Source organism: Mustela erminea, chromosome 18, assembly GCF_009829155.1.
Source record: "Mustela erminea isolate mMusErm1 chromosome 18, mMusErm1.Pri, whole genome shotgun sequence".
NCBI classification, from domain to species: Eukaryota; Metazoa; Chordata; class Mammalia; order Carnivora; family Mustelidae; genus Mustela; species Mustela erminea.
Genome location: NC_045631.1, coordinates 17,248,357 through 17,269,132, shown reverse-complemented (window position 1 = coordinate 17,269,132; position 20,776 = coordinate 17,248,357). Strand labels below are relative to the sequence as shown.

The 20,776-nt window shown below is 50.9% G+C and overlaps 1 protein-coding gene across 4 annotated transcripts in view; it reads left to right on the top strand.

The window, feature by feature from the left end:
* RPH3AL (rabphilin 3A like (without C2 domains)) overlaps nt 1-20,776 on the top strand; it is a 142,255-nt gene that overhangs the window by 35,869 nt on the left and 85,610 nt on the right. For all 4 annotated transcript variants that reach the window (XR_004280426.1, XR_004280427.1, XR_004280425.1 and 1 more), the window contains one exon: nt 16,847-16,959. Coding sequence is in view for 1 of the 4 variants with exons in the window: in XM_032319990.1 (XP_032175881.1) it covers nt 16,883-16,959 (77 nt within the window). In the remaining 3 variants the exon portion in view is untranslated. The remainder of the gene's footprint in view (nt 1-16,846; nt 16,960-20,776) is intronic.

Below are 20,776 nucleotides of genomic sequence, written 5' to 3'. Positions count from 1 at the left end.
ATAATACAAGTGTAATAGTTTCAAACAATGAAAGTCCTAAAAATTGCCTGACACAGACAAGGAGCCCCTTCAAGCTGTTTTTTAATTATGAACAGTTTAAAAGCTTTTTATTTTGAAATAATTTAAACTCATATAGAATTTGCAAAAATGGTTCACAGAGTTCCTGTGTCCCCTTCACCCTGCTTGACTTGCTTATGTAACAGTATGACCACTCCTCATTCATTTTTCCCTTCTCTCTCATGATGGTCACGTTTTGAAGAGCTCTAACCAGTTACTTTTATTTTATTTTTTTTTAAGATTTTATTTATTTATTTGAGAGAGAGAGATCACAAGTAGGCAGAGAGGCAGGCAGAGAGAGAGGGGAAGCAGGCTCCCTGCTGAGCAGAGAGCCCGATGCGGGACTCGATCCCAGGATCCTGAGATCGTGACCTGAGCCAAAGGCAGCGGCTTAACCCACTGAGCCACCCAGGCGCCCTAACCAGTTACTTTTTTTTTTTTTTTAAATATTTTATTTATTTATTTGACAGACAGAGATCAAAAGTAGGCAGAGAGGCAGGCAGAGAGAGAGGGGAAGCAGGCTCCCTGCTGAGCAGAGAGCCTGATGTGGGGCTCGATCCCAGGACCCTGGGATCATGACCCAAGCCAAAGGCAGAGGCTTCAACCCACTGAGCCACCCAGGCGCCCCTAACTAGTTACTTTTAAAGTGTCCCTCCGTTTGAGTTTGGTATTTTCTCGTGATTCATTTGGGGCTGTGAATTTTTGGTAAGACTCTCCCAGAGGGATATGTCTTTCTCAGTGAACTGTATCAGGAGGTACATGATGTCTAAATGTCTTATCACTGGTGGTGTCAGTGTGGATCACTTGGTTCCGGTAGTGTCTGCTGGTTTCTCTCCTGTAAAGTTACTATTTTTTCCTTCATAATTAACAAATATTCTGGGGGAGATACTTTGAGACTATGCAAATAGACCCTGTTTGTTCTCAAACTTCTGCCTCCTAATTTTGGGATCCATCCCCAGATCTTCCCTGTAACGGTTATTACTGAGATGTTTTATGGTGATTCTTCGGTTTCCTTAATTCCTTCTACATTTATTAGTTGGAGCTCTTCTGCAAAAAGGAACTGCCCTCTTTAGTTATTTGCTCAATTATTTATATAAGGACTCATAGATATTTACCTTACGGGTTATAGAATCCGATGTTAGTATTATTTATTTTGTTGTCCACATCATTCCAGCTTTAGCCACTGAGAGCTCACCATGAAAGTTTTTATTATGAAGGTTTACAACCATTGCGGAAGAGCTCGATGCAAATAGTACAAAGGAAACCTGTCGTCCCTCCCCGAAGATTCAGTAATTCTTAGCATTTCAATGTATTTGCTTTCTGTCTCTCTCTTTCTCGCCCCTGCCCCTCTCCTGCAGTATTTCCACAAATGTACCATCTGTTGTGTGATTTGTTTTTTTTGAGGTTAATTTACAGTTAAACTGGCCCCAGACCATCAGGGGTTGATGGTGAAATATAAACAGCCACTTCTTTGCCCGCTGGAGACTGTGTACCTGGTTGTCTTGTTCAGACCCCAGTTCATTCTTCACTGTGCCCCGTGATTTTTTTTTTTAAACAGCTTTACTGACCATACAGGTCACCCATTTAAAATGTATAATTCAAAAAAAAAAGAAAGAAAGAAAGAAAAGAAAATGTACACTTCTGTGGGTTTTAGTATATTCACAGATGGGGCAACTATCCGACAGCCAGTTTTTGAACATTTTCATCACTGCGAAGGTAAACCCTGTATCCTTCCACTCTTAGTTGCTCTCTTCCCCTTAAGCCCTGGGCAACCACCAGTCTACTTCCCGTCTCTATAGATTTTCCTGTTTTGGACATTTCACATAAAGGTAGTTGTAGGCGAGGCAGCTATTTGTGGCTGTCACGTTTTCAAGGTTCTTCTGTGTTGTAGCATGAATAGGAACTTTGTTCCTTTTTATGGCCAAGTAATATTCCACTGTACAGTTTTGCCATATTTTGTTTCTCCCCTCATTAGGTGATGGACATTGGGTTGTTTCCACAGCCTTTTGGCTGTTGCAGACAGTGCTGCTATGAACATCTGTGTACAAGGTTTTGATAGAACACCTCTTTTCGGTTCTTTGGGGAACACGTCTAGCAGTGGGATTGTTGAGTCGTATGGTAATTCCACATTTAACTTTTTTGTTTGTTTGTTTTAAGATTTTATTTTTAAGTAACCTCTACACCCAGGGTGGGGCTCAAACTCACAACCCTGAGATCAAAAGCCATTCTGTCTGCCGACAGAAGCAGCCAGGCACCCCTCTGTGTTTGACTTTTGAGGACCTGGCAAACTCTTTTCCACAGTGGCTGCAACGCTTGACATTCCCACCAGCAGTGTAGGGGAGCTCTGATTCCTCACATCCTCACCAACACTCACTGTTTTCCATTTTTTATTTTTTTATTTTTTTAAGATTTTATTTATTTATTTGACAGACAGAAATCACAAGTAGACAGAGAGGCAGGCAGAGAGAGAGAGAGGGAAGCAGGCTCCCTGCTGAGCAGAGAGCCCGATGCGGGCCTCGATCCCAGGACTCTGAGATCATGACCTGAGCCGAAGGCAGCGGCTTAACCCGCTGAGCCACCCAGGCGCCCTCACTGTTTTCCATTTTAAAAAATGTTCACCGTCCTGGTAGGTGCGAAACGCTGTTTTGTTGTGGTTTCGGTTTGCGTTTCCCTGATGGCTGACAGTGTCCGACATCTTTTCATGTGCTTTGGGGCACGTGTATATCAGCCTTGGAGAAATGTCTATGTCAGTCCTTCGCACATTTTTAAATTGAGTTGCCTTTTACTGTTGAGCTGGAAGGGTTCTTTACTTATTCTGAATACTAGACCCTTATCAGATAGATGATTTGCAAATATTTTCTCCCATTCGGTGGGTCATCTTTTCACCTTCTTCAGAGCATCCTTTGGTGCACTGAAGTTTTTAATGTCAATGAAGACCAAATTATCTGTTTTTTTTTTTTTTTCTTTTGTTGCTCATGCTTTTGGTGTCATAGCTAAGAAACTGCTCCTAAGTTTGAGGTTGTAAAGATTTACCCCTATATTTTCTTCTAAGAGTCTTATAGTTTTAGTTCTTTGATCCATTTAGTTAATTTTTAAAAAGATTTTATTTATTTATTTGACAGAGAGAGAGCGCACAAGCAGGGGGAGTGGCAGAGGAAGAGGGAGAAGCAGCCTCCCCACTGAGCAGGGAGCCCCATGTGAGGCTTGATCCCAGGACCCTGGGACTATGATCCAAGCTGAAGACAGATGTTTACTGACTGAGCTGCCCAGGCGCCCCCATTTAGTTAGAATTTTTAAGTGGTGTGAGGCCAGGGTCCAATTTTATACTTTTGCATATGGCTCCCCATTTGTGATAGCAGCATTTGTTGGAAGAAGTCTTGTTTCCCCATTGAATGATCTTGACCCCCTTGTCAAGTGCATCAGAATCACCCAGTCATAGATGCATGGGCTTATTCCTGGACTCTCGGTCCTGTGCACATTTGGAGCATTGTCCAGGCACGAGGCTTGTCCTGCTCCTCGGGGACATTTGGTCCAATAGGAAAGGTCAGACACATTCATGAGCCATCAGGAATTGTCAGGTGCTAGGAAGGGGTAAAAAGTGTGTATAAGGATGTCAGTTGCTTCAGGCTGGGGCAGTGGGTATGGAGTGGGGGGCAGCAAGAGGGCTGCTTGGAGGTGGTATGGGTTGAGACATGAGGAAGAAGGCCAAGTGTTTCTGCGTGTCTGGAGACAAATTTGGCAAGGTGGGGTAGAACCTGTGGATGGCCATGAACTTCTAGGTGAGGATGCTGGGCTTGATTTGGAAGTGTCTAAGGAGAGCCGGGCCTTTGTCAGGCCCATCTGATGGCAGGGTAGGCTACGTCTGGGCGGGCGATACTGGAGGCAGGCAAACCACTTAGAATCACAGGGTGCCTGAGGTCTGGGTGAGCACCTGAGTCAGGCAGTGGGAATGGCGGGGAGCAGGGCCCTCAGAGACCTGTGGCTTCATGCCTCACTGCTCTGAGGTGGGCCAGAGCAGCCTGCACGTGCGGCTGTGACCCAGATAACCCCAAGCCTTCCCAGAACTATTTGGCCAGTTTCTGTGCGTCTCAGTTTCTGTGAACCCCTGCATGCTCCGTGGTGCTGGGAGCATGGGACATGGTGTCCGACTACTCCAGTCTTTGGCTTTCATTAGATGCTACATGCCATAGCCAGGGCTCCTTGGGGGACAGAGAAGGGGACCAAAAGTGCCAGTGGCCAGCTGGGTGGCCTTGAGGCTGCACCTCTCAAGCATCAGGTCTCAGATCCTTCTCTGGAAGGAGATGATGGTCAAGCTGTCCCTTGGGATTGTGATGAACTTCAGTGGATCAGCCTGGGGCAAGGACCGGCAGGTAGGTGGTGCCCCGTAAAGCCAGCGGCTTTCTCTCTCCCATGGCATAGCTTCAGGGCCAAGCTGGCCTTTCTCCTGCTGTCTCCTCTGCGCCATGCTGCATGCTGGGCGTGCTCCCTCCTCTCATGCCTGAGTCCTTGGCAGTCCTCACCATGGACATTCAGGATGGGCACCCCCATTTGTTTGGGGTCTTCGCCTCTACCAGGGGAATGGGTGCAGAGAAGTTGACAGCTGGCACCTGGCAGCGCAGTACTTAACCTTGGATTCGGGACAGAGAAACGTCTGTTTGTGTTTCCATGACCAAGAGAGGACAGCTGGCTAGCAGATAGCAGGCTAGGTCGGCTGGGGCTTGCCTTAGCTGCTGGCTTTAAGCATATAGCCAGGGCCAGGGTCCCTGCCCAGGCTCTGGTCGAACTGGGTGGAAGAAGAATGGAGAAGTACGTGGCAGAGCCTTAGAAGAACCCCCCGAGAGCCAGTGTCCTGGCGGGGCCGTGTGGAGGCCGCTGTGGGCAGTGATGGTGTTGAAGCTGCCCCCCAGACCTGGGGGACTGCCCCTGTCTGCATACCTGAGGATTGAGACTGTACCAAGCCAGTGAGCTGGCGTGCACCTTATTTCCTTCCCGAGGTTTCTCTGCTTCGTGGAGAAGTTTCTTCTGGGCTCCTCTAACGACAACTCCCAGGTGTGAACTAAACTCAGATTTCCTTTGCAAAAATTGTTGGGCTACGACTTTTCAGACCCACACACATTGCACACACAAAAGCAGGCTTGTCTTTCTGCACTAAAAGACAAACAATGCTAACACCCCTTCCCATGTGCACCCTAAGTGGGGTGCTTGGCAGCCCCGAGAGGACTGGGGATTTTCTAAGCAGAGTCCCAGGGGCCACATCACCTATCACACTGCAAGCCTGTTTTCTTCTGGTTACATTAATTGAGCTCTGATTCCATCTCCCATTTTTTTTTTTTTTTTTTTTTTTTTTGTGCCATAGATCCTTTTTTTTGATAGCCTGGTGAATCCTGTGGTAACTTTCTCAGGATAATGATTTTAAATGCACAAACAGGATTACAGAGCAACCAATTATATTGACTTAGAGTTATCTGAATATTTTTTTAAAATGAGCTTTGGATACAATAATCTCTGTCCTTTGAATCATTAAGTAAATCACCTTACAGTAGGTCTAATAACTATTACAATTTTGAAGTAGTGATGAACATAAATGATATTTGGGGATATCTGCAATTCTGTGATATGTAAATATCTGTTGGTCTATTAGCGGCCAAGCCAAGGTATACTGATAATATGACTATGATGTGTTGCCTACATTTATAGTGGAAGAAAATAGATAATGTCAGTTGCAGGTTAATAAAAGTAAAGGTATAATTTATTCCCATCCGAGTCATGACTCCCCTGTTAAGAGCTCCCAAGAGAAGCAATGACCAAAGGAGATTGTTGTGTTTATTATTCACAGATTATTCATTTGTCAGAGAGAGAAAAAAAGAGAGAGAGAGAGCAAGTGAATGCACAAGCAGGGAGAGCGGCAGGCAGAGGGAGACATAGGCTCCCCACTGAGCAAGGAGCCTGATGCCCGACTCGATCCCAGGACCCTCGGGTCATGCCCTGAGCCGAAGGCAGACCCCTAACTGACTGAGCCTCCCAGGGGTCCCAGAAATTGTTTCCTTGAATCCTCTTTTTGCATCAACCATGACAACTCTCCTAGATTTAGGCTCCTCTCCCAGTTTCCTGCACCTAGGAGCTCAGGGGGCATTTTAGACCAACTCATGCATCTGTGCATACACATCAAAGGGTCCTCATAGCCGCTGTCTGCACCCCCAGTGTAGGGCTCCGGTTTCTGTGGTTGCCCTGTGTTTTAGATTGAATCGTGTCCCCCAGAGGGCTATGTTGAATTCCCACCCCCCAGCACTTCAGGATGTGGACGTATTGAGAATTAGGGGCACTGTGGTTGTCCTTGGTTCCAGTGAGGTCATCCTGGAGTCCCCTTGGTCTCAGTCCAGGACAGTGAGAGGCACAGGGAGACAAGCATGTGAACATGCACAGGAAGAATGCCACGTGAAGAAGAAGATGGAGATTCGAACAATACAGTATCAAGCCAAGGAGCACCAAGGATTGCCATGTGAACCCCAGAAGCCAAGAGAGGGGCATGGGACAGATTCGTTTCTAGGTCTTTCAGAAAGAACTTGGCCCTGTCAGGATCTCAGGTTTGGACTTCTGAGCTCTAGAATTGTGTAAGCCCCCTGGTTTTTGGTGAATGGATCCAGCAGCCCTAGGAGACTGATGCCACGTGGTCTGATGGGGAATGGACCACTGCTGGTGAGGCTGCAGTCCCTCCTGTGTGTGTGCAGGTAGAGTCTGGCTCTGGGGGTCTGGACCCCCAGGGTGGAGCTCCACCAGCTGTTACTGTCTGGAGCTGGGACTTGTCCCTGCCCTGTTTTAGGCCTTTCAGAAGTAACAAAAGCGAGCTGTGCCTCTGGGGACATGTAGGCAGAGCATGTGGCTGTTAAAATTGGAGGGCTGGCGCTCGAAGTGAGAGGGGGAAGAAGTGGGATGCTTTGCATCTCATTTCGATTGGAGGCTTTCCACAGCATTTCAGCCTGGGAACGAGAAAACGGATTCAGTTAGACAAAGAGACAGCAGGGGTTTGGGCCCAGCCGAGTGGGCATCATGGGTGAGGATTTACTTCCCTGGGGAGAAGACCCTGCCGTGGTAAGGGAGGCCTCCTCCCTCGGGAAGCCTTCTGGGGGCACAAAGAACCACCCCAGCTCACCCTGCAGCAAAGTCAGACACACGGTCCCCACTCAGTGCTGTTTTGTTGAATGAATGAGGGTGACGGAGCCAAAAGTGGCTGCTGCTTGCCTTTCGGAGGGCCACAGCAGACTCTTCGCTCTGTGACTCAGTGGGGCTGTGCCACGGAATGGGCCACGGGGTGTCCAGGATTGGCTGGCCTGGAAGACAATGGACAAGAAAGGCTGTGGGAATCCGAGCAGGGGCCGTGGGGTCTAAGAGAGCCCCGTGTGAAAGGACAGTGAGCTGGAGCCACGAGGACAGGTAGGGTGCCTTACGTAGCCTTAGAAAGTGATGACGGAAAGAAATTCACCCCCAGTGCCGAAGCGTATTGTTAGGCGTGGACTCTGCATTTCCCGCGTGGGCACGCAGTGGGTCCATCGTGGCATCACTGTGCCTACTTCTTGTACAGAATCCTGCTGTAAACCCTTGTCCAGGTCATTTGTCATTTGTGATATCGACAGTGCCTTTGTGCTTGGATGTGCTGTTGTTGACCATTCCTCAGGAGCTGGGGTCCTTTCTAGATTTCCTATGGTTCTAGTCGGTGGAGACCACTTTGAAGGGGGGGCCAGAGGCAGGACCCGCGAGGCCTGTGCGGGGGATGGGCCTGCGCGTGGTTAGGGAAGTGTGAGGGTCACACTGTGGGGCCTCCGGTTGAGGCCGGGGAGGCTGGGTGTTCATCCACAGGCTGCGGTCAATGCTTGAAGGTTAGTTAGTATTAGGTTCGTAGAGATGGACCGACACCCGCCGTGTTCTGAGCACCGTGCTGGGGCCGCCGAGGTGCGTCCTGGGAGCTGCAGTCTTCATACGGGTAACAGAGATGGAGGGCCCCCCTGCCCCCCATACGAAGGGGGATGAAATGCTGTGGGGAGGCCTGGGGGCTGGATTCCAAACAGGAGCTGGGTGGGGAGGAGTAAGGGAATTCCCAGACAGGCGGGGCCAGGCCGCCTCAGGTAGATGGTGTGCAGGAGCCATGTTTCCTGAGAGGCAGACCCCCGCGGCCAGAATGCTCCCAGGCTCCTGGCAGCTAGAGGGTGAGTTTCGTGGAGAGATGCGGTGGCAGGTGAGCTCAGAGGGGTGCTTTGGGCCAGAGCATGGATGACCTTGAGTGTGGCATTGCGTTTTGTTTGTTTGTTTGTTTGTTCCTTTGGCAGTGGGGAGCCCTTGGAGGTTTTTGAACAAGGGAATCCCACGTCCTGACCTGAGCTTTAAGGATGAGCTCTCTGGCTGCAAGCAAAGGGCATGAGACCTCAGGAGGTCCAAAGGCCAAGTGTGAGGCCTAACAGGAGAGGCGGAGAACAGAACAGGGCGGGAGGGAAGAGTCACCCGAGGAAGCAGATCTGTGAGGACGCCTGCTGACGGGGTGGGTTCTAGGGACGTTTGTCAGGCAGTGGCTTCCTCAGGGCACCTCTTCTCCCGAACCCTGGAGCCCTGCCTCATGCATAATTAGCCCCAGACACCACAGAGAGGTTCCCTCTGGCTTCAGACAGGCCTCTGAGGCTTCCTGTCTGGCTCTTTGATCCTCCCGGGGCTGCATGACAGGTGGAGGGAACGTGGATGTCTCTGCTCACCTTATCTTGCTATTAGCATGTTGCCCGTATCATGGTAACCGAACAGATGTCAGGGCCTGTTGCTAAGGGTTCCCTGGAATATTAATACCTGGGCGTAGAACTGAGGGCTCTTACAGGCGTCTCGGAGGCCTTGGGAAGCACCAGCTCAGGAGCAAGTATTTTTAATATTCATCCCTGCTTTTTCTCCCTTCTTTAGACCCTCGCCACCTCCTCCCCTGCCACCCCACCCCCTCACAGCGAGCTTGTCTCGGGTAGGCAGACTGGTGGGTAGAGGGGGAACGGCCTCTCTGCCCTCCCGCCCCAGGCAGGCATGGCTGAAGGCTCACAGCAGTGGGGCCCCGGGGGCTAGAAGCGGGCTCTGAGGCCTCGCGGGTGCTGCCCTCTGGGTGTCGGCTCAGATTTGGCACCAGGATGAAGCCTCTTTCCAGCTCCGTACAGGCCACCCCAGGAGGCTCTGGGCCCTCCCCCAGCACCTCCTCCTCACTCTGGCATGGCGCTGGGGGTAGGCTGCTTCTGTTTGCCCTTTGTGTCTATTTGCCTCCCGTGTCTGGGCTTTTGGCCTTCCCATGGCTCACAGGTTTGGAAGTTTAACTCCACAAATAGCTGTGGGAGGGGGTTTGGCGGAGTACTGAGCCTGGGATTGCGATTTTATTTACCAGGTATCATTTGTAACGGTTATTCGTTGCCACAATAATGCTGCATAATAACCACCCCCAAACTTGGTACGACATTTATTTATGGTTCCTGAGTCCGTGGGCCAGCTGTGGCCCTTGGCTGGACCTTGCTTTCCTTTCATCATGCTTCAGAAAAAACCTCCTGCACTACACGCGGAGGGATGCATGTTTCTTGTTCTCTCTCAGTGGCTCTTTGTAGCCAGAGCCCTGTACTTGCTGGTGACTGTGTTGACCTTTGTACACGGTGTTCCCTCTTTGGCCCCGCGGTTTCTCTGAGCCCTTCCGTTCAGCCTGCTTCATTCCCACTCTTTTCTCTGTATCAGTTCTTCTCTTCCCACGAGGTTGTCGATGCACACCATACCCAGGGGAGTCATTGTCCCAGTCATCTCTGTGGAAGTCTCCCTAAAACAAAATCAAGGAGGCGGAAAATGCCAGGGTCTAAAGGTGGGAGATGGAACCACACCAAAGAAAAGGTCATTAGCTTTGGTAATAGGGCAGTTGCCTCTTATACCCGCCTTGGCCCCTGGCAGGCAGAGCAGAGACCCCCCGGTGTGTGTGTGTGTGTGTGTGTGTGTGTGTGTGTGTGTGTGTGTGTGTAATCCTTCTCAAAGGGCTGGTGGGTTTGCAGCTCCCCACCCTCTGTGACCTCAGAGACAGCCTGGGCTGCAGCGTGTCCCAGTGCAGTGTTAAAACAGTTAAAGCGGTTTGGAAGGCTGGGAATCTGACTGCAGTGTTTTCTTGGATCGGTGATGATTTGGGCTGCTCGGTGGAGTCTATAGGAGCGTGCTCTCATTTCATCCTCACCTGGGGTGGAGGGGGAGCCCCCATCCCCGTTTGGATGAGAACATTGGCTGGAGGGGAATTACCTGACCACCTGGGTCACTTGGGGCTCTGGGTTCACATCTGTGTTCACTTTACTGGATTCTGAGTGCAGGAAGCCCTTTAAGGGGGCAGAAGGTTTCTTTCAAGTAGATCTGAATGTTTGTGGAGAGGAAGCCTTGTTTTAGTGATTATGGGACTGTGTACATCATAAAATCTAATTGTTGGAGATTTCCAGATAGGTTTTAAGTTCTGGGATCAAAAATACAAAATCCACAGGAGGCTAATGGGACACTTCAAAAGTGCTGCTATCGCTTCAAAAAGTAGTAGATAATTCTAGAAGCACCTTGGAGAGAGTAGTCCGAGACCAGCACCTGAAAGCGTTGAGAGACTGAATGTCACTGTGGTAAAAGTTGTCTCAACAATATATGAGAAAAAAAATATGCTTTCCCTTTGGGGAATTTATCTTAAGAAAACAATCAGAGATAGGCACAGAGGTTCACCCCCCAGAGATCCATTTTGCTGTTGAATATAAATACAGTAGAACAAAATTGGAAGTGATCTATGGGCTCCCAAACAGGACAGTGATAAAATATATCCAGAATGCTAAACCAAATGATTAAAACCCATGTTTTTGAGGAATTTTAACAACGTAGGAAAGTACAATGTGATAAGAGACCACCAAGCAGGATGTGTGGCAAGAATCCAATTTCATCTGAAAGCTCTACGGAAATACCTGGGGGGAAAAAATGGGAGTCCTTACATTGAGACGTCAGGAGTCTCCATGTGGGGTCTCCAGGGGTGGGCAATGAGTGAGTGTGAGCTGGTTTTGCTTGTGATACCCTGCTGTGCCCAGTGGAGACAGCCTGGCCGTGATGGCAGGGTTTGTCTGCAGTGACTAACGCCCAGGGTGAGGGGCTTTGGACCTCAGAGAGAGGAGAATTGAATCTCCCTGGAAGCCCAAGTTTGTTTTCACAGATCTGCTTCAGAAAGTTGCCTGAGGCTCATGAACTCCTTACCCACAGAATTGTCTCAGGAAATGATCACCAGGCATTTCCACTTCCCTGTTCCTGGTACCCAGAGTGAAGGTGTCCCTTGAGCCTATGTGCCCCCGAGGGCAAGGCCTCCAAGGGCTCAGTGAGTCTTGCTCTGCAGGAAGGAGGCCCCACTCGCAGGCCCGGAGTCCCAGCTTTTGGGCACACTGCCTTCTTGGAGGGGAGGTACTGACTACCCTGTGGTGAATCCTGAGGAACAGACCATTTTGTGAGTGAGCAAGTCGAAGAGCATGGTTGGCCCAGCTCTGCTCTGGGCACGCTTGGCTTGTTATCTGCATTGCTCCTCGTCTGGGAACACCTGTCTCTCTGATGAAGTCAGTTCCACTGAACAGAGATTCACTGGGCACCTGCTGTGTAGCTGACCCTGTGCTGGGCTCCAGGGATGGAGAGGGGAGGAGGACACAGGCCCCTGGAGAGTTCCCGGGCCCCTGGGGGAGGATATGGGAGCCAGTCGTCAGTAGAGTGGGGCAACTCTGGGTTCCCAGGTCTGAGCCCGCCTCCTGCAGGACCAGTCTCCTTCCTCGGTGGAATGCACGTATGAGTGTGCACACACACACACTGGTTACTGTCTCCTTTGGGCTCTTTGCCCTCACAGCCGGACGGACTTCAGAGACAGACCGGCCCCGGCTGCCTGTTATCCCCTTGCTTACAGAGGAGGCCAGAGCTCTGCGCAGCCCTCTTTCCGCAGACCCTCCCACCTCGCTTCTCTCTAGGCCCTTGGCCCAGTCCCTCTTTCCTCCTGGAGAACGTGTGGTTTGCGTTTCCCGTGTTTTTACTTGCCTTCTCTAAGCCCCTGTTTCGTTCCCTCTTTAGCTGATTTTTTTACCTGGACTGATTGGAGTTTGTTCATATAAGAGTGTAGTCCATGTTCAACTCCCAGGGCCCTGCTCTTTGGAATCTTTAAGGACCCAGCTCTGAAGTGCACACGGGCCTTGGGAAGGGGCCCTCCCTGGCCCTCCTTCCGGAGCCCCCACTGGAGGGGAGCAGAGCCCTGGGAGGTGTGTGTTGGTTGGTGGTGAGCACACAGCTCCGCAGAAGGGCCCCCGGATGAAGAGGGTTCAGGAAGGACAGGGCTTGCCTGGAGAGTCAGGGAGCTGGCGGCTCAGACTGAAGAGATTTGGAGAACCTAAGCTGGCTCCATTGGCAGTTTCCTAAAATGTGGCTCCTCAAGCTGCCCTTCCTCTCTCACCATCTGTCCCCATCTGTCCCGAGGTTGCTCTGTGTGGGCAGAGGACAGCTGTGCCTTATGAGATGTTCGAGGCAGCCTGGGTGGAAGCCCAGGTTCTCTCCCGGAGCCACCCCGTGGACATGCTCAGCCGTGATCTTAGCAGATCTTAGCATCGAAGAGGACCCTGCCAGCCAGCATTCACAGCCTGAGACCCCAGGAAGTGACATCTGTCTGCTTGCCTTCCCTGAAGCTGGGGGACAGGGGCATGCCTTTCTGCTCCCACCCCGGGGGGGACTAGGCTGGGGTGGGGCTCAGTTCCCACCTCCCGGGTTAGAGCAGCCACCAGTCTCCTGTCCCCCACCCCCCTGCCCCTACCACCACCTGTCCCTCCCTCCCTGCTTATCGGAATTGCTCAGGGTGGTCCCTCCAGCATGTCTGTCTCAGCCCCTTCGGTACCTGTGAGAGAATGCAGGCCCAGGGAAGATCACTGACTGGTTCCTGGCCTTCCAGTAAGTTTGCATAAAAGCCAGACTTTCTCAGGTCTTTTCTGTCCTTGAGTCTTTTCCCCTCCTCATTGCCCCCGAACCCTTCCCTCTGCCCTACGGTGGAGGGTGACCCCATGCAGAGACATCACTATGGAACAAAGGGTTATTAGACCAGCGCTGTTAGCTGTGTAACCTTTCCTCAGTGTCTTAACCTCTCTTGTTTCTCTTCTGTCTAACAAGAAAAATAGTGATGAGATTTAGAAAGAACAGAACAGAAATGCCTGTGGGTGGTTGCAGAGTTGTTTCAGCTGAAGTTTTAAAAAGAGAAGAAGAGGAATAGAATTCAAATGGGTCAGAGGAAAAATTAATGTTAGCTAGGGGTTTTCTTGCCCATGATCCCCAAGGATCTTGCCTCTCTAGGAAGTGACCCAAAGGGGACAAAAAGGGTTTCATTCCATAAAGATTGATTTCGGCTTGTGAAACTGCTGCATCTTCTTTCCGTCTGTGCTGTCTTCTCATGGATGTCCCCACCTGTCCTCACCATAAAGGAGGTGAAGGTTTAATCCTGAGAGCATAGGACCCTTTTTTCTCCTCAACAACCTCCCCCCCCCAACTCCATACACTCTAGGTTTAGAAGTTCTGCAGAAGATGGAGTTCCCACCCTGAGGTTCCCTGGCTTGCTCCAACCCTCTGGGGTCACTATTGGTGTGCCGCTGCTTCTGTGGGGGTGACTGGTAGAGCAGAGGAGCCACCCCCTCCTCACTATGTCCCGCTGCCCCTGGACAGGCAGGAAGGCTCAGGACCCTCATGGCCTGGGACATGGTGCCCCCTGCAGGAGCGGTGGCACCTGGGAGGTGATCACAAATGACCAGTGGGACACCCACTTTACCCAGGCACCTTCTCTCCTGGTCAGGGAGACCCCCATCACTTCCATTTCTTGAAGCTCCTAGAGTATTCTTTTAAACAATAATAAACAGGGCTAATGAACTGTAGTGTGGGCTGCACGTTCACTTGGAACAGAGTAATGCTTTTCACAGCCTTGGGGCAGTGTGATTGTGCTGTTCCCAAGATAAGTTCTGAAAAGCAGCAAAACAAACCACAGAGCACTGAAGGCTAGAAGTGGGACGCTGGTTTACAGGTGTTTGATAAGTGTGTCATTTTTGTCCTGATCTGTGTTTTCATGGATCATACGTTAGCCTCATTTGGGGGAAGGTCAAGACTTTCGATTTGAGAAGGCCTTTGGTGATGGTGGCATCCTAGTGCTGGGCCTGGCCATGGGGTCTCTGCAGGTGGGTCTTTTAGGGTCTGGATGTGCATTGGGCTCTCTCCCAAGGTGGCCCACAGTGGAGAGAGAGCAGGTGCTTGGATGTGCCAAATGGGACAGAGAGACCACTGCAGTCAGGGTCATGGGCTTGGTCTCTGTGTGGGTCAGTTAGCTACAGCCAACTCACTGCCCCCTGCTGGTCATCATAGGAATCGGTGACATTACTCTGGAACAGCAGCTCTCAAACCATGATATCTGGATCTGGGGAGGGTGTCTCCACCACCTTTCAGGAAATTCACAGGGTCAGAACTGTTTTCATAATAATAATGAAATGCTCCATCCCATTCTCTCACAAATGTACAGAAAAGGAAGAGTTCATGAATATGGTTTCAGATGCCACATTAGCACTAAATCTTTAACAAGCTACCATCTGTTGAACCTGGTACGCGAGGAAAAAATAGCCACGAATATTTGGAAAGACTATTAAAATACTTCTCCTTTTCCCAACTGTAGTTACGTGTTTATGAGAGTCTAGATGTCCGTCACGTGGAACAAAACCACAGAATCACAAAAGATTGAACGAAAAATCAGATATCATCCAGCTAACTTTTGTTAAATCAAACATTACACAGATCTTTAAAAATGCAAAACAAAGCCATTATTTTCACTCATTTTTGTTCTGAAAATGCAACTTTCTAAATGAAACATGTGAATGCCTAATGGGTTTATTGTTTTTCGATGAATCTAAATTAATTTTTTTCTCAGTTTTAATTTCTAATGTGGTATCAATAGATACAGCCCACATAATTTGGTGTTCTCAAAAACTTTTTATGACCATTTAATGAGATGTAGTTCATCTACCATAAAATTCACATTCTAGAAGGATTCAATTCATTGGTTTTAGTTTATTCTCAAAGTTGTGCAACCATCACCACGACCTAATTGCAGAGTGTTTTCATGACCCCAAAAAGAAACCCTAAACCCATTAGCAGAAACTCATTCCTTCTTCCCACCACCCGCACTCCAGCCCCTGACAACCATTAGGGTTGCTTTCTGCCTCTGTGGATTTGCCTGTTCTGGACATTTCTTGTAAATGGAATAATACAACATGTGGCCTTTTGTGACTGGCTTTTTTTTTTTTTTTTTTTTAGTAGGCTCTATGCCCAGTGTGGGGTCCAATGCAGAGCTTGAACTAATGACCCTGAGATCAAGACGTGGGCTGAAATTAAGAGCCGGACATTTAAGCAACTGAGCCACCCAGGCTCCCCTTTTGTGCCACCTTCTTAGAGTTAGCATAATGTTCTCAGGATTCAGCCATTTTATAGCTTATAGCACTACTTCACTTTTAATGGCCAAATAATATTCTTTTGTGTATGGATAACTCCATATGATCTCCATTTATCAGTGGGCGGACATTTGAATTAGTTCCCCTTTTGGGCTGTTGTGAATAATGCTGCTATGAACATACAAGCTTTTTTTTTTTTTTAAAGATTTTATTTGTTTATTTGACAGAGAGCACAAGCAGGGGGAGGGGCATGCAGAGGGAGAGGGAGAAGCAGGGTCCCCACTGAGCAGGGAGTCCGACCTGGGGCTGGATCCCAGGACCCTGAGATCATGACCTGAGCCCTTGAAGGCAGACGCTTAACCGACTGAGCCACCCAGGCACCCCAGCAGCCTCAGTAGTTTTTAAGAGTAGGAAGGATTCCTCTGTTTGAGATCTGTTGGTCTAGATGGGATTGGACGAGGGCAGTGTGGATAACTCAGTGCAGCCCCTGATCTTTGCTCTGGGATTGAGTTACAGCTGCCATTCTCTCCACCCAACACACACACACACACTCATACACACACACTCCGTTCAGCATACATGCTCAGTACCCTTATGCTAGATCATCAAAGAGCTGGTCATAGCCTCGGGGGCAAGGAGAAAGGCAGCTGGACTAGACCATGCACATTAAGCCCCAGGAAGTTCTGAAGCAGAGTGGCCTCCCTGCTGGATTCCCAGTAGTGCCATCTTCCTTATCCTCCTAGCTTTGGCTCCCCAGCCTCCTTCCTGTCCTGGGGAGCACTGTGATGGTCAGCAGAACATGTTGGGGAGCAGAAGCCATGAAAGTGGCCAACTTTAGCTGCGCCCGTGGGCCTGGGGTGGCCATGGTGGGTCCCCTAGGCTTGGGAGAGGCATACGGCTTCCCCGGGCCATCTAGCTGTGTGCCCCACAGCCCCAGCCCCTCCTGCTTGGCGCTGTGCTTCATCGGTAGGGGCTGTACTTGGGAGCGGCAGGAGTCAATTGCCCTCCCCTTTTCCCTCTTCCTTCCCTTTCTGCTTCTAACTCCGGATGTCCTGCCGGTCCTGTCCAATCTGGTCACTTAGCTGCATGAGCTACCTAGTTCCCCCTCCCCAAATTATGATCCTTTTGAACGATGAGTTTTGAGGGAACAGAAGCCAGAGGATTCTGATGGCCAGGTATCTGCAGGCGGCTGGGTACAGGGACATGCTGGAAGTGCCAGTGCTTGGTGCCTGACGATCCCTGGCTGCCACCTGCACCCCAGCTGATGGCGTGCTCTTGGTTGTTCCCCCTTCTCCCTTCAGATGTGACTCCCTGCCCCGCCCTGGACACTCCGAGCCATGGCCGACACCATCTTCGGCAGTGGGAATGACCAGTGGGTTTGCCCCAATGATCGGCAGCTCGCCCTGCGAGCCAAGTGAGTACCTCCAAGGCCCTGCCAGCCCTTCCCTTCTCTCCTTCTCTCTGCTTCCCTCCTTTTGGGGGCAAGATTCAATATCAGGGACCCAGAAAGAGAAGTTTGGGGACAAGTACATGTCTAATGCCTGCCACACTCCGGACCCCAAGGTTGGCGCTGAACAGCCATTCATTCCTTTAACTGGAATGTACCCTCATTTCTCCAAGGAGGAAAAGGAGGCCGGGCTCCTTGCCAATGGCAGACCTTGGGACCCACGCCCAGGCCCCCTGACTCCCAGGCCTACAGCAGGCTGAAGGGGATCAAACCACTTCATCTGCCTTCTCTGGTGAGAGTGTACATCCCCCTGTCACTGAGCCTTCCAGTCCCTGAGCCCCTGGAAGTGGGGAGCCTTTGATACCTGATGCCCCTTCACCTGAGGGCCTCACACTGAGAGGGCAGAGCAAATCTGGGCAATGAACCTCGCCGGGCTGCAACACACAACCAGCCTCGAAGCGTCCCCAGTCTCCTCCAGTACCCTGTCAGGGTCTCTCTGGTTCTGGTTTGTCCCCTCCAGCTCCCAGTTTCCCTGTCATCCCTCAGCCTGGTGACCCCTCAGACCCAGTTAGGTCAGGCCATCTCTACCCTCCTCCCCACTGTGGCCAGAGACCCAGAACCTCCCAGAAACCTCTCCCGCCTTCCAGGCTTCCCTCCCCATCCAGGGATTTGGAGGCCCCTGGTGTCTGATAAGCCCCAAGAACCCCTCTTCATCTGTCAAACCATGCCAATTATGGGAGCCAACATTTCCCAGAGGGGACCAAGTTCAAGAAATTTGCAATTAGATGTTACAGGCCTGCAGGGGGACAGAGCTGAAACATCAAAGAGGGCTAGAAAAATTAATCCAAAATGCCCAAGAGTGGAGTCCTCCGTGATTGGCAGGTATCTCTGTGCATCGGTTAATTTGTCCCTCGCTCCAGGATGGCTTGGCTCTTTTCAGTCCCCTGTGCAGCCTGTGCGGGGGAGACCAGGGAGGAAACCAGTCGCTCTCCCTCTCTGCCCTGATGCTGGGCATGACGATGTGTCCTCCTTGGCAGGATACAAGGAGCTGGGGCCTGGTGTGACCCCTCATGACCCCCCTGGCATTTCCTTCAGTTCTCCCTGACCTTGTCTTGCCCTCAGCAGCAGCCAGAAGCTGTTGTAGCATTTTTTAGTAGAGCAGATGCTTTTATCTCCTCCCCAGGGTGTGCCACCTTGTAATGCCAGGCTCCTTGTATTGCCAGGCTCTGTAAAGGAGAATACTACAGATCTTGCGTCCAGGTTCTGTGCCTTGAAGGTTCCTCTAGGAGGCCTAGGGAATTTGCCTTCCCTGGCTTCGGCTCAGGTCTGTCCCCCAGCACTATAGGATACTCTCTAAACCCCTACTAGGGGCCAGGCACTGACTGCACAGCAGTGAACAGGACTGATGTGGTCCTTTGTCTTAAGACCCTGGTGGGGAGAGGGGAACAATATACATGGAATTACCCCTGCACAGCTACTTGGACAGCAGAAACAGGCAGTGGGGGTGAAGGCAGGTGCTAATTTAATCTGGGAATTTGGAGAGGCTTCCCTGAGAATGTGGTTTATGTTGAGTCCTGGAGTAGCAGGAAGTGTTAGATGGAAATAGGGGGAAGGAGCTTCTAGGCAGAAAGAACAGCATGTGCAAAGGCCCTGAGGTCGAAGGAACAGGACACGTAGAGGGCCTGGCAGGAGGCCGGTGTGGCTTGAATGCAGAAGGAGGTGATGAATGGGGTGAAAGGAAGTTGGGGAAGCGGGCAGGGGCCAGATGGTATAGGGCTGGTCCTCCAGACTCACATTCAAAAGGAGGGGACAGAGGGTCCTACTTGGCCTTAAAATAATGTTTAAGCTCCATGATGGAGCTATGCCTGGGTTGTCTGGGAATTCTGAGAATGGACTCAGCCCATCTTGGAGGGTATCTTCACCCAGAATATGAAGCAAGTCCTTTTTTTTTTTTTTTTAAAGATTTCATTTATTTATTTATTTTAGAGGGTGAGGGCATGAGCGGGATGTTGGAAGGAGGAAGAGGGAAAGAGAGAATCTCAAGCAGATCCACGCTGAGCACAGAGCTTGATGTGCTGCTTGATCCCAGGACCCTGGGATCATGACCTGTGCCGAGACCAAAAGTTGGATGCTCAACCAACTGAGCGCCCAGGCGGTCCCTAAAAGAAGTCTTAAAAAGGAATAGGAGTGACACAGTGGAAAGGGGATTTAGGAGGTGGGCAGGCACTGCAGGTGGAGGGCACAGCGTGAGCAAAGGCCTGGAGAAGACAGCATGCAGCCCAAAGCACACTGTGTGAGGCCAGGGCAGCGGAGGGGTGAAGGTTCCGTACCAGGGGACCCTACTGACGGGTGCCAGGGGCCACTGAAGACTCTTCCTTGGGGCTTACAATCACAGATGCATTTGGCAGCCACAAGCAGTCCACCTTTGTGGCATCGGGTGGGGGGCATTCAGGGGAACAAGAGGCTCTGTGTTAACCAGGGCCATTGTGGGAGTTGCAACCTGACCAGATAGGGGCAGTGGGCCAGGGGAGGAGTTTGTCTGAGGGGACAGGTTGTCAGGGTTTGGTCAGTGACCAGATGGAGGCAGAAAAGGAGGCCAAAAGATGCCCCAGAGAAGCCTGGCCGGGCTTTCAGCAGTCACAGGCCCTGGACTCCATCTAATCGCTCTCAGCCTCCTTACTCTGCTGAGAGAAGGGGAGGCCAGCCTTATAGGAGAACAGGAGGGTCTGGCGTGAGGAGGTATGCCATGCCTGGGGCTGGCGCCAGGCCCAGAGCTAACCGGATAGGAGTGGCACCCTGCAGGGCAGATGACAGTGCTGGTGCTGTGCCCTCCCATTTCTGTGTTCCCGGACCTGCCTTTTCCCTGTGGGGTGGGAGGCCTGAGCTTGGGGACCCTGTTCTCCAGTTCTCCTTCGCTGGCCCAGGGACTCACACCCGGAGGGTGTCCTGGCCAATCCCTGATTACCTGAATCCCAGAAATGCTCAGGTAGAGAAAACCTGCAGCTGGGGGTGGCCAAGTGTTTCTTTTCAAGGCCTCAACTCCTTGAGTCTGCTTGATACACAGAAGAAAGGTGGGCCCGTGCCCCTGCTCACTCTAAGGACTGGCCTCCCTTCCTCTGTCTACCGGCCCTGCCCCTTTCCTGCTGTTCGCTTCCCCCGGCCCTGTGAGGACCTCTTCCAAAAGTGTTGCTCTGGGCAGTACTTCTTTTTCACTTGGAGACATAGGCAGTCTAGAAGTCTGGAGACCCTTGGTACGGCACCTTACTTTACGTCTTTGCACCTTTGCACGTGTGGCTCTCCTGCCTGAGCACCATCACCTTCTTTCTCTGGGGGAAGCACCTTTCATCCTGCAAAATCCTGTAGGAGCACTGCGTCTTTGGTCTAGCCATTCCTGATGGTTCTGCCCGTGAGAATGCTAGTCATCATCAGGATGAAGCAGTTGGGCATTTGCTGTGTGCAGAGCACTTTGTATACCCTGCCCCATTTACTCTGCGTGACATCCCATAAAGGGACAGATCAGGAAATCCGGGATGAGCAGCTGCCCACATTCTCATGGTTGGGAAGGGACTGAGTTAAAGTTAAGATCATCTGGTGGACACCGATCTGAACCCTTCCCTTCCCCTTAACGGGCTTGCTGGACTTGCAGAGGAAGGACATGTTCTTTAGCTCTCCTGATGTGCACCGCATGGATAGTTACAAGAACCGTTAGCTGCAGTAGCCCGGACAGGGCAGTGAATTAAGACCACCAGTGTCCGTCCGTGTCAGGGAACCATCAAGAAGGCGT